Source organism: Podarcis erhardii (genome assembly GCF_964252035.2).
Source record: "Podarcis erhardii genome assembly, chromosome: 4".
In the NCBI taxonomy this organism is placed as follows: Eukaryota; Metazoa; Chordata; class Lepidosauria; order Squamata; family Lacertidae; genus Podarcis; species Podarcis erhardii.
The window spans coordinates 55,928,005-55,941,742 of record NC_138508.1 but is presented as its reverse complement, the minus strand read 5'-3'; the positions used below and the strand labels follow the sequence as shown (position 1 = coordinate 55,941,742).

At 41.5% G+C, this 13,738-nt stretch overlaps 1 protein-coding gene across 7 annotated transcripts in view; it reads right to left on the bottom strand.

Moving 5' to 3' along the window:
• The window catches only part of KCNJ15 (potassium inwardly rectifying channel subfamily J member 15), a 32,968-nt gene that overhangs the window by 15,675 nt on the left and 3,555 nt on the right, over nt 1–13,738 (bottom strand). The window contains exons 1-4 of one of the 7 annotated variants that reach the window (XM_081859903.1): nt 12,378–12,689; nt 11,969–12,040; nt 5,831–5,888; nt 3,422–3,553 (exon numbers count right to left, since the gene is read on the bottom strand). The exons of 1 other annotated variant lie outside the window; for it this stretch is intronic. In XM_081859903.1, the coding sequence (XP_081716029.1) occupies nt 3,422–3,438 (17 nt within the window). In that variant the 5' untranslated portion in view covers nt 3,439–3,553; nt 5,831–5,888; nt 11,969–12,040; nt 12,378–12,689. Of the gene's footprint in view, nt 1–3,421; nt 3,554–5,830; nt 5,889–11,968; nt 12,041–12,167; nt 12,288–12,377; nt 12,690–13,738 lie in introns of those variants that run through there. 5 more of the 7 variants (XM_081859905.1, XM_081859904.1, XM_081859906.1 and 2 more) reach the window with 5 other exon arrangements.

Below are 13,738 nucleotides of genomic sequence, written 5' to 3'. Positions count from 1 at the left end.
TCCCTTCCCCTCCCTTAAGCTCACAGGTTTTCATTCATAGAATAGGAGAGTTGGAAGGGACCCCAAGGGTCTTCTAGTCCAACCCCCAGCAATGCAGGCATTACAATTGCATTAGACACTTCTTACACCAGTTTTAGTAGTCTGTGCATTCATTCCTGAGACTGGTCTTCACATCAAGATTTCACGCACATCAGAAAGGCATCTATTTTCTTCTGCACTGCCTGTCAGCTGCAATCTCAGTTGCAACTTCAGACTAGACTATATATAGTATCCGTGGGGACACACCAATATCACTGGATCCACAATGCCCAAAAGTTTTAGTAATTGTTACAACAACCTTTAAAGATCAGAAAATATCATTATCCCCATTTTGCAGATGGAGAGGATAGCTGAGGCAGAAGTTTGGCTGGTCTACCCGGGGAGTTAGCTATTAAGGTGACAATTGAACTGGGGGGTTAATGAAGACAATCCTCTTACAGCACAATCCAGTGCATGTTTACCCAGAAGTAAATGCCACTGTGTACAACAGAGCTTACTTCTAGGTAAGTGTGCATAAGAACGCAGCCATTATCTATAATGCTATAATGACCTAAAAATCTATGGTGTTTTAGTGCACACCTGCCCTTGTGTCTAATTCTACACTTATATGCCAGCACTAGTTGGTAGGATCAAGCTCTTTCAGTTTCAATCCATCCAATTCCACACCCTCCCACTTCTATTCCCCACTAGTTCCCCAACATTACATTCTACTGTGGCTAATATCCAACTCAGGATGGTTGTTCCTAATATCCAACTCAGGATGGCTGTTCCTCTGCTTAACCTTCTGTGTTTATAGCTTTGTTGATAATCTCAAAGCTATCACTTTCTCTACGTTACACAGTCAGCCAGTCCCCAGTAGTCTTAGTCATAGGACTCTCCCCTTGGTCTCCAAACTCAAGACTAGCTGCCCTTACATAACAAACCCATGAAGTAGATATTTTATGCTGGAGGAATTAAGGCACAATGAGTTGTCCAGGCCCACCAGGAATTTCACCCTTCAGACCACAGTGTTTTGAATTTTTATGTGTTATGTGAAGGCCACAACAAGGTCTGTATTTCAGCCAGAAGTCATCAGTGGCTGAGCATCCCCTGGCAAGATACACAAAACAAAATTGATGAAATGGATCCCAGTCCAGAGAAGGTTAACCATGACTAAGTCCCACGGGCATCACTTGGGTTTCAGTTGGTTACGACAGATAATTTGACCACTAATTTCAGTGAGACGAGCATTATTAACTTCATCCAGATTGGAGCCATTGCCTCTGAGCACAGCAGCTCCTCAGGGTGGGGTGAGTGGCAAGGCATCCATGATATATGGAGTGGTATATTAGCCTTGCCACACTTTCGGAAATTAACCACTAGCCATAGCTCTCCAAACCAGGAGATTCCTAGAACACAGGATTATTCCACACATGGCATCATCCTTGCAAATCTGTATATCACCATGTATCTCAGTTTCCTTGCAATCCTGGGGCCTTTCATCTTGAGCTATTTATTTCACCATGGAAATGTGCAGCTGTTGGCATTTGCCCTTAAAGTAAGCAAATTGCCATAGGGTTGTGCAGGTGTCACAGTCACCTTGAACGACTGCCTGTGACACGAATGATGCCACATTGGCCATCTTACTGATAGAAGAGGAGTTTTCCAGTTAAAGCAACTACCTAGAGGAATGGTGGATTGTCTTCCTCTGAAGGTCTTCAAGCTGGACTGTCATCTCTATGGGGTGATATAACTCCAGATTTCCTGCAGCAAGCAGCAGGTGACATTAGCTGTCCTACAAGGCCCTCCAACCTTTTGATTTAAGCAACACCACTCTCTCCCCATGCCAGTTCCATTTTTATGTTATTTATTATTAGTAAAACTTTGGAGCTGAGCATCCTTGCCGCTGTCCCCAGCAGACACACACACACAAATTGCAACTTTCATGCAGAGGTCTGTTCACCTAAATACTAAAAAGCAGCAAAGCCCCACCACTTTGCAAACGTTCTTTTCTTCTTCTTGCAGCACAATTCAATGCAAGCTTACTCAGAAGTAGACTCTGTACAACGTGCTCCTTAGAAATAGTGTTTGGCATTTCTAAGTAGCCACAGTTATATGAAGTGCGCGCCTCCTCTCCATTTTTAAAAATACATATATCATAACAAAGTCTGTTTGAATATTGTGGATTTTGGCTTTATACTTTGTTGGTTTTTTATTCCTAGGTTGCTTCCAGATAACCTGCTTAATGTGTACCCATCCTGATTTGTTTGTGGAGAGATTAAACAATGCTGTATCAAGCATATATTGTGTTGGCCTACACTTACCCACCACTTTCTTTATTGCAAAAAGTCCAATCATTCGTGGAAGCAGGTTTGTTTTGCAACAACTCCCAATCCATAATCTAAATATGCCAGTATGTGAGCTGAGCAAATGCCATTAAAAATAATGACAACATCCATCTGTCAATCTATATATTCACACACACATACACAATGTGGTGGGGCAAACCACACATCTCTTCTGTGAAAGAAATCTTGTGAGAATATTGCCCAGAGGCTAAAATAAAAAGAAGAACCATGGGTGATATGTTCACTAGCTAAGCCCTTCTGAAATATTTTGGAGATAGGAGATATTTTCCTCACTATGGAGGTATGGAGGCAGCGATTTCTGTCCCATTCTGTGTTCCTCACAATCAGCACTTGTTTCATCTCTCCACAATTTGGCTTCTGCTAAAACCTTCCTTTTTTTGTATTTCTAACTGCTGTGGACAAAACTAACATAATAAATTATGAAATTCATTTCAATGCATATCAGTGGAAGGGAAACATCAATAACAGTTATAGCGAATCCTGCTACATGATTGCTTACATGATTTCCATTCCTGACCTTGGGTGAACATGCGAATTGGGGCCATTTCTGCCCCTGTGTCCATTTATTGAATTCTCTGACATCCCTACTCTTCACACACTTATCTTGAAACACACCCAAAGCATAAATACTCTACATTTAAAAAAACAACAGGGTTGTACCTTGGCATGGCTTTTAATTGAAAGAGAGACATTCAATCCCTTTGTATTTTTAAGAGAAGCCTTCCCAGTTCACTAAGCTAAACACACCCCTGTGCTAAGCACATAAAAATATGAAAATGTTTGCATTCATTTAACACATACGCTAAATACAAAGAAACCCATGGAATGAATTGCTGTTTATGTACACAAAGGAAAGGGAATGATTAACAATTGGCTGAAATAAACTTTGGGGTAGATTGTTAAAGCTTCAGCATGGGGCCTACACAAAATCTATGGCTGGTGCTCCTATCACTCATGACCACGGCTCATTGCCAGCTCTCGGTTTGGGAAAGCCTTTGGTCCTTTGGGCAAGGCCCCTTTCGACGCAGGCCTACCTCCTCCTTGCTGCCATTGTCACCTGCTGTTGCTCTCCTTGCCAATGCTGCCTTCTTGTTTGCCAAGGAGAAAACTAGCGAGCTAGTGAGCAGTGGCTGCTTCCTCCTCCTTACTGCACTTGTTCATCCTCTCTGGAACAACAAAGGAGAAAGCAGCAACAGTGAGGAGAAGGAGCAGAAGCTAATGGGGTCTTTGCAGTGTGACATCTCTTCAAACCGCTGGATACCAGCAGGTGCCTAAAAATACATCAATCTCTGACACCAGCCTTGCCTCAGTCAAGAGAACTGCAGGTGCTCAAATTCACAGACAACACATGCAAACACTGACTGGCCAATTCATTTCAAAGGAAGAACCTGAACAATATGTGCGTATTTTTATGCATGCACATATTTATGGATGCTGCTTCTGAAAGCAGTGAATCACAGTCCAAACCAAATCTTGTAACACGCACACACACACACACACACACACACACGTGTGTTGAATTGTATTTTTTTAGAATTTTTTTTTATCTATTTAAATGTGATGGGGGGGGGGTTAAAAAGAAAAGAAAAGAAAAGAAAACAGTACAGCTTAATGCAGAAACGGGAAGGAATGGACTTATGACTGAACACTTCCAAAAGTGTCACTGACCAGAAACAGACTGATTCATCCATTCCCATTTCCAATCAAAAAGAAATTCTTTTTACACATTCAACTGGAGTCTATAGCTTTCCTCACTCCTTCTAAGAATTAGTACAGCTTTGGAGATCCATTAATATAATTGAGCTTGACAAATGTCCATGGTGCTTTCCTAGGACAAAACTCTTTTTAAAAAATCAGCTTGTCTTCTAGCAAAAATTTCATGATCCGTTTCTAGATTATTCTTACACATATATTTTTCTCACCAATCTATGTATGTGGTCAATTTATAGTTTAAAATACTTTTTCACACGCACACCCATATATGTTTTCCACTGAAGTCTGTGCTTTTTCCGAGACCCACCCAAATTCCAGTACTTGGCTGGTGAATGTGCCAAGTTTTCTTGCTCTCTATGCAACGAATGGAAAAAAAATGCCCCCCTTTTTTCCATTTCTGCACATTCTTGGAGAAAGGAAGGAAAGTGCTCCAGAGGAATTTGGTCCTACCTGTTGTTTCAAATGTGAAACATGAAAGCGTCTCAGAGCAAGTAGCCTGGTGCCTGCAAGTGAAACTGTGTTCTACAAGAATCACTGAAATTGAGTATGATTTCCAGAAAGAAGCAGAGGAGAGTGACCATGTTTCAAAAGAATTATAAAACAAGAAGAATGATTCTTTGTTCCAGTTCAATACTATGTCAATGAGTCCCTTGAATTCATTGATGTTTTATGAGGGAGGTGAAAACATCAAAGCTCAACAGGGAAAACTATTGAGTTTTCTATAATGAAATGATAGCTTTCAGCTGCAGCTTCACATCCTTTCTTTAATGAAAAGCAAGTTAATAGATTTCAGCATTTCATGAGAGGCAGAGAGTTTGGCTGTCTTTTCCTTATGCTTGAAGCATAGGAGACAAGGGATGAATTTGTGGAAGCTGAGTTGAAGGAGCCCACATACTGGCACTGTTTTCAGATGATAACTCTCCCTTTACCTCCTGAATGGCTTTGACTTTCCAGACCAGCATGCTTGACGAGTGACCAGCTCACTGACAATGATGCTTTTCCTTCTCTGCATGGACATTGCCTGCTGCTGGATGCTAGCTTGCATTGTGAGCTTACCTAAATCTCTTTCTCACTTCTTGAAGATGCAGCCAGCATGTCAGGGTAAGATAACAAAGAAATAGCCCCAGAGGCTTCTAGCACTGCTCTAACCCATACTTCCCCCTATTTTCAAAGTCCAGAGGCCTTCTGTAGCTAAAATGACACCTACTTGAGGGAGTTATCAGCCCACAATAGGGAACCCCAAAGTTTGCTGGAATACAGCTTTATTTGGGTGCAGGGCATCTCTATGAGGATTGAGCATGGTCAATAGCCACATAATGCTGACCAGCTCTTGGTTGGAGGGAGAGATGGAATGCAAATAAGGCTGCAGTCCTATCTGGCTGTAGGCCCCATTAAATTCAATAGGTCTTACTTCCACTCAAAGCAGGAAACATGCTTCAGAGCAAATAGAAAAAGCTGGCTGGAGGTGCCAGGGGATAAATGGAGCATATTTATAGATGACCTTGAAGTTCTCACTTAGATTAGGACAGGTGTAGCATTTTTTTCCAGGACAGAGAGAACATAGAATCAAATGCAGGAATACCAGAAAAGACAGTTAGGCTATAGGGAGAGTAATAGGTTGGGGACAAATCATGGCTTAGGGTAGAGAGGGGACACACACATGGCTGCACGCCTATCAAAGAAACAAGGCTGAGGAAAACCGACAGAGAGTGAGAGGCAAAACAACTTACACTCAGCAAAACGTGTGCCCAGCTAACCAGCAGCCTCTTCCTGCTTCTTTTTCAGGGGCTGGTGGATGGGGGAGAGGGAAATAGCAGCAAATGCTGTCAGAGCCATCAAATAAAATTACTTCCACCAGGTCTCATTCTACATCCTAAGAAGAGTTGAGTCATCCTTTTGCTCTATTTTGTGTTATACTACTGCTACTCTGTGTACGGTGTTGCTTCCTAAAGAGCTGCAGATTGTTGCCATAGGAGGCGGGAATACCTCTTTGACCTCCCAGTCTATGTGCAGATGGAGTCAGTATGTTTATTCCCTCTTCTGAGCCGCATAACAGAGTGTGCCCCCTCCCCTGCATATCTGGTGTTGGGTAGGACTGCTGACCAATTTGGGGCCAGGGACAGCAGGCTCCTGCACATCTCAGAAATGTAAGGCTTCCCCTAGGGAAGTTTTGCTAGCCTTCTGTGATAATATGTGGCATCTTCTTCACTTTTCTTGCTCCACTTTGTCCTCCAGAGCCCAAAACAAGGCAGCAATGCCAACTAAGTGTTCCTGCTGTTGTTTTAGTTCAAACTGTGCCCATCTAGTTCAGCTTAGCTCTGATTAATGTAATGGGAAGGAGGGGTGGCGTCTCTATAACAGCAGAGACCGCCCCCCCATTCTATGCTGCAGATACAATTCAAATCACCCTTGCCTGTGGTTGTGTGTCAGTGAAGGGCTTGGTTCCAATTATTGCAGAGTTAAATGCATGCTTAACTGTCCTGAAGCATGTGAGCAACATCTAAAAATTAGAGAAAACAATGGAGTCCAGCACAGCCAAAATCCCTTCCATGGAATGCGCATCAAAGAACCTTCAGAATGCTTTTAGAAACATTATTTGGGGATTAGGTGGTAGCTGACTATCCTTTGTTATGGAAAGTTTTGCAATGCTACATTTCAAAAGAAGACAGATGAAAACCTCTGCATTATCAATTGCACATAACTTCAGCAAAATGAGGTGGTGTGGTGCTTGTTTATTTACATTTCATGCTATCTTATCTTTATTACTGTTCTTTTACAGTCCTGTCTCTGCTCAAAAGTTCAACAATCTTGAGAACGTCAAACGTTGAATCCTGAAACGATTGTGCTAAATAATGTAGGACTGTTCACTGTCGCTGAGCAGATTTCTATAATCAGATCCAGGCAATGGTAATGTGACAATCGGAACACATAACTGTGTGTTTCATTGACTTTTCCAGGACTAAAGGAAGGTGGGAACTTACTATGGTGTTTTCCAAGTCACCTGTTGCAACAGAACAACAAATATTAGCCTTTGCCAAATACTTCAGTTATGTACTAAGGCTGATGATGGATATCAGCTGAGTTGAGACTGGTGGGAACAGAACATAAACACTGATATGGCAGTGCAGTTGTGGAAAATAAGCATACAAGGAATGGCCATTAAGATTCTACAAATGATTTCTAAACCTAAATTCAAATACAGTGGTACCTCGGGTTAAGTACTTAATTCATTCTGGAGGTCCGTTCTTAACCTGAAACTGTTCTTAACCTGAAGCACCACTTTAGCTAATGGGGCCTCCTGCTGCTGCCGCGCCGCCGGAGCACGATTTCTGTTCTCATCCTGAAGCAAAGTTCTTAACCCGAGGTACTATTTCTGGGTTAGCGGAGTCTGTAACCTGAAGCAAATGTAACCTGAAGCGTATGTAACCCAAGGTACCACTGTACATAAGATGAATTTGATAACTACAGTACCACACTGTTGTTGTTCTCACACACTGTATGTGGTTCTTGATTGGGCAGCATAGGATTTCTGACTGTCCACACCATACATTTACAGCACATGGCTTCCCCAAAGAATCCTGGGGGTTCAGGGTGCTGGGAATTGTACCTTTGTGACATAGCTACACTTCGCAGAATTATTTGGTGAGAGCTATGTGCCTTACATGTGCTTTAAAAGTATGGTGTGGATGTGACCTTTTGCTGTCCCATGTGTTTGTCTAATAGGGCATGCCTACAAGTATGATGCATGGGCAGAATCCAGCCAAATTTAAATCCCCTTGGTGTCCATCAGAGTAAGCAGGAAAATATCATAGAAAGAAACCCCAAATGGGAAGACTAAAGGATGTGGCTGGGCCATGGAGTTCTGGCAGTGTGAAGGCAGACGACAGGTGCAAGCCCTCACTTAGGCTAACAGGATGAAAGGAAGCAAGCAGCCTGCTTGTCCTTATTGGGGGGAGTAAAACAGGGGCCAGGAGTTGCATGCTATAACCATGCAGCCCTGTCCCAATTCTGCCTCCTCCAGGATCCTTTAAGCCTGAGGGGGTCTGTCACCTTCAATCACTCATTTTGGGTAGGTAATGGGATAATAGTGCTTCCACCCATTCAAAGAAACCTTCCAAAGGACTCTTGGAACTGCAAAGGGTGCAGAGGCCTTCAGAGATTACAGCATCCTGAAGTGGGAAGAAGTTATGGTTGGAGATGTACAAATCATTTCTCCCTCCCCATGCTTTACCACTCTGGTTTGGGACTAGGTAAGGAGCTTAGCTCTTCAAATCTGAGTTGTTCAACAGAAAAGTTTCAATACGGTCAGGGCAGAGCCTAATTCTTTCCCAACCCTGAACCTGGGTGGTGTAGCTATGATCTAACAGAAGAAGGAAATGGATGAAAGGATGAAAGATGAGTGGCACACATCTCCAACTCCAGTCCTCATCTCCCTGCAATCCTCTAAACTCTTAGGGGTTGTCTGCCCCCTTCTTCACTTTAAAGGGTCCTCTGTGAATGGTTAATGGAGACTGAAGTGGAAAGCACTTTCTCCAGCACAAATTAACCTTCCTCCCACAAGCTGTGACAGAGGAAGCAGTCTTATGCCAAGTCAGACTCTCAGTCCATCTAGCTCAGTATCCAGGGGTCAGCAAACTTTTTCAGCAGGGGGTCGGTCCACTGTCCCTCAGACCTTGTGGGGAGCAGGACTATATTTTGAAGAAAAAATGAACAAATTCCTATGCCCCACAAATAACCCAGAGATGCATTTTAAATAATAGCACACATTCTACTCATGTAAAAACACGCTGATTCCCGGACCGTCCGCGGGATGGATTTTGAAGACGATTGGGCCAAATCCGACCCCTGGGCCTTAGTTTGCCTACCCATGGTCTACACTGAGTGGCAACAGTTTGAGGCAGGGGTCCTTCCCAGTCCTGCTTTGATTTGCCAAAGGTTGCACCTGGGACCTTTTGACAACAAAGTATATTCTTTTCTACTGAAAGACAGCCTTTCTCATGAAAGGGACAGTTCCATATAATAGCTTATAGGATCCTGGAGCAGGGAGTCCCTAGGTTTATGGGATGTGCACCCAACCCCAATGTTTCACCCATTCTCACACAGAAATCAGGAAAAAGCAAATCCCCCCCCCAAGTTGCTGTGCTGGAGGATTTAAGGCAGGGGTGGCCAATGTGGTACCCTCCAGATTGTTGCTGGACTCCAATGCCCACCTTGACCACGGGCTCTGCTGATTGACGTTAGGGTCAACAACACCTACAGGGCACCAACATTGGCTACCACTGGTTTGATGAATGTTTGCCCCAGCCCCATTCTCAATGATACAGCAAGAGCAGGAATTTCCCCCTTATTATTCTCCCTTCCTGGCCATTCCTCAGTGTCTCCCATGCTGTAGAAACAAAATAGTAAAGTGCTGCTTGAGTCTGTAGTAACTCATTCATGAGTGTTCCTTCTTTCCAGTAGGTTAGAAACAGAACAGCAGGGCAGCAGCCTTCAAGCACTTGACATTTAATGGGTTCTGTGAGATGGCAAACTTTGATTTTAACTCTTTAATACAGAAACTTGTATCTGGTATATTTCTGTGTCTCATTTCTGCATATAGAGAGACAGACAAAAATACTTTGGGGCAAGAGAGAAAGGAGAAATAATATAAAAACGCCAATATTTTACTTAGGTGGCTTTTTAAAAAAGCCAAAAATGATTTGAAACACACAGTCTCAGGGCAGTATGTAGAATAGTTAATTTCTGTTGTTTTTGGCTCAACACCTCAGCACCGTCTGGTACTTCAAGGTTTAGCTCTCTCTTTCTTACCAGAGGCTGCCGGCTGTCTGTGTTAGCTAAAGATATCTGAGGCAATAAAAGTGGAAGAAACAGCGCTATCTATAAAATCAGGACAAACAAAAAAGAAGTTTGGAGTCCCTGAGTTTATGATTGCCACATTGACTTGTTTCTTTACTTGACTGAACAAGTTTAAAAGATCTGCTTTAACCTGTTTTAACCAGGATCAGATACAAAACCTGAACCTTGGACACATTTAGGTCTGTCCAAGCCAAATCTAAAAATGTGTACAGTCTTTGGATGTGTGTCTTGTGTACTTGTTAGAAGTAACGTAATTCTGGGTTGGCCACAGACAATTTGTGGTGCACCTACCTCAATGGTTCTTGAACAATTTTGGGGGGTTTTCTGAATTTTTTTTGTCATCAAGAGCCCTTTTACAAATTACTACGGAAATTACTGTTATTAATTTGATTTCTTACTCCTCCCCAGCCCCTTCACCCTGAGGTCCTGCGAGGGAAGCGCATTTTGGACACTGCCACTAGTTAAAGGAACAAGGTTGCTTGGCGTGATTTGTACAATTTTGTTAGATTGTGTTGTAAGCTGCCTCAGAGAGCCTTTGACTGAAAAGTGACATGCACAGAATGAAGTGGTCAACTTAGGTGGTAGAATTTTGGACCGTACCTTTTCAGAATTCAGTGGGGGTGTACATCTATGTGTCATGAATTTGATTGCTCTACATAAATGATTTCCTACATGTATTAAATTTCCTACAGCATTAAAACTTCATAATGTGCTGGTTTAGGCAATTTTTAAAGTGCAGGGAGTAGTCAAAAATTTTGCCTCTCACCTGCAACAATCTAAAGTAGTTTAGTCTAGAATTCTTAACCTTAGTATTCTGACATATTCTGTGTTATGTCTAGGATGAATCTTATTACATTTTCCCCAGATCCATCAGGATGTGCTAAATGTTTGGGATCAACACTTCATGCACACAAATTTTCAGTTACATAGATATATCTCAGACAAAACAATATCTATATAGTTAAAGAATTCAGGCCAATGACTACTGTTTCTTTCTCTAGGCCTTGCATGAACTTCAGCATACAAATGGATGCCTGGTCATAGCATTTTTATTTACAGGTTTTTTTTAAAGAAACTTACAAATTAACATTGTTTAGTGAGCTTTTCTCACTTTTGAAGGTATATCAGAAATCACAAAATGCTATTGAACAAACCTAGCAAAATCAAAAGCTCTATACCCCACTATTTGTAATGGGAGAAATGTAATCATGTACTTAATTCTGCCATATAAATGAACGGGAATTGAAAGTAAGCTGTGCACTAAGATGTTTATCTAGTTGCGAACTAAGGCATTTATTTATTATGGTATTGTTTAATGTTCATTCCTCTGTTTAAGATTGATGGCTTAAAACATGAATATTTCAAGATATTGAAAGTAAAGGCATCATGATTTGAACAGCAAAAGGGCACAATTTATATCAATAAATCAAAGAGAAAAAGGTTAACCCGTTGAAGTTAAAAATAGCATACATCTTCCCGTTTCGCATTAAACATCTAGATCTGTTGTTTTCTGGAATTAGCACAATGTGGAAAATATAAATTTCGCTATAAATCTGTTTTAAGGCGTACGTTCTAAAAGGGGATATATGACTAAGTTGCCGCAAATTAATGGTGGGCTGTGCAATTCTATCTCACTTTTCATACGATTGGAAATAAGACTGTCATATTCTTCATGCAAGTGTTGTTTATTTTATGCCTCCTTATAATTAGTACAAAAACTCTTGTGGAATACCTTCTTATGCACATAGTTAATAGAGACTTTAAAGAGTTCTGATCGAGTTAAGAAATACAGCAATTAAAGATGATTTAAAAAAAAAAACAAAAGGAAAAGTGAACAGAAAAACAACACCAGGGTCTTTGAGCAGAATAAGCATTTGGAAACTCTTTTTAAAAACAAAACAAAAACCCCAATGGCTCAAGAAAAGGACTGGCAAAGTAAAGTTGAGGGATTTATCACCGTCACCACCCTGTAGCACCTCAGATCATCAGGATAACCCATCAAGACTACATACCTTTATTTTTCTTTCCCCAGACAGAATTTCATCAGCACTCAGCAAGCTTGGCTTCCCAGATAGTTTGAGTAACTTTAAAAGGGATTTAAAAAAAAAGAAATAATCAGGACAAGTCTTAATCATCAGCTTTGCATTTCTGTGCAATGTTGTTCAGCTATTGCTAAGGAACTATGCATTCCTCCTTATAATTTCCTCTTACCTGTAAAAGAGCAAAGTTCAGATTCCTTTCTTGAAGTTACTCTCATGTCAAGCTGGATGGCCCTTCCTTGAAGGAGTGTGTCCCTCAGGTAATGTATCTGTGCGTGCTTTTGAAACCCCTCCTTCCCCTCCACACTCCCACCCAACGTCCCCTCGTACTTGCTGTCAGTCAAAAACAAGTTAGAAAGAGCCTTTTCTGAGTTGGAATTACCTGAATGAGGAAGCCAGAGGGAGGGAAGGAATCTGAGAGGAGACTTTGTGATTTCAGCAGCATGTCTTAAGGAAACCTACAGCGAAGACCAGGAGACCGTATAATTCTAATGAATTCAACACCCTGTCAGGAGCTGAGCAAATACCTGATTGAAAAGAAACTGATGTACTTTCAGAGGATGTCAGTTAATCTTTGAAGAAACTTGATCAAAGTCCCTTCATGACCTTATTGCCCAAATAAACAAGTGTAAAAAGCTTTGAATAAATCTTGATATTATCCTTTTTAAAAAGAGAAAGAGAAATGGCTGGATATTCCTTCCTTTTAGGGAAATGGCAGGTTGATTGTGAGGCAAATACACAGCAGGTCTAGCTTAATGTGCAGGTCTGGTAATAACCATGGACAGAGTCGATAGCCCAGAATATCGATGGTTCCCAGCTGATTGCTGGCACCGCTGTTTCTTTTTGATCTCTTGTGTGTGGCATTTCCTTTGTTATTTACAAGACATGAGAATTAAACATTGGGAAACACTGAGTGTTGAGAAAGAGAGCTATATTTTGCCACTCTTAATGGTTCCAGGATGTCTTGGGCATTATGGTTTTTGATGTGATTTCCAGAAGTAAATCAGTAAAATGTAGAGCGAAATAGGAGACATTCGCCTTTCAGAAGACTCAGGCTGCTAGCCCTGGAATATTGTTCTCTGATATACACATTACCTTTCATTTTTTTAAAAAACAACCACTTGTTTACAAAAACAATTACAATTGATTTGTGGCCCTAAAAAGGGTCCCCAAAGCAGCTTTAATAAAAACACAATCATAACCAATTCAAATACAATAAATCCGGGAGCAGAATAAAGAAAGCACTAACATAGCCACCAATAGGAGAACAACAACAACAACTATATTCAGATTAAAAGCTAGTCTCAACAGTATGCCAAAATAGTAGGAGTATGTAAAAACCCCAGATGAAGCACTAACCTAAAGTGAACGGCCCTACTTTGGAGCTATTCAGGCTATTCAGAATACAAGGCAATTTGGATCTGAGGTGAAATAGGCTGTCCCAAAGTTCTAGATTTGCCTCAGAGATTTGGAAGGGTATTTTAATTTTTAACTTTTTCTGATATGTTTGATACATTTCTGAACCTCCTTCAAGCACTCCCAACCTGAAGAAGCAACTCCCCCAATATCAACCATCTCGGGTCCCAAGATCAGCTGGGCTGCTGCCTGATTGGTAATGGCCTGCGGCAGGGCCTTCTTGGTGGTGGCTCTCCATTTGTGGCTCCCTCACTGACAGTCAGAAGAAATTCTACTGGACTTGCCCCACCCCAGCCAGCAGTCGCTGCAGCTTTTAACAAGTGAATG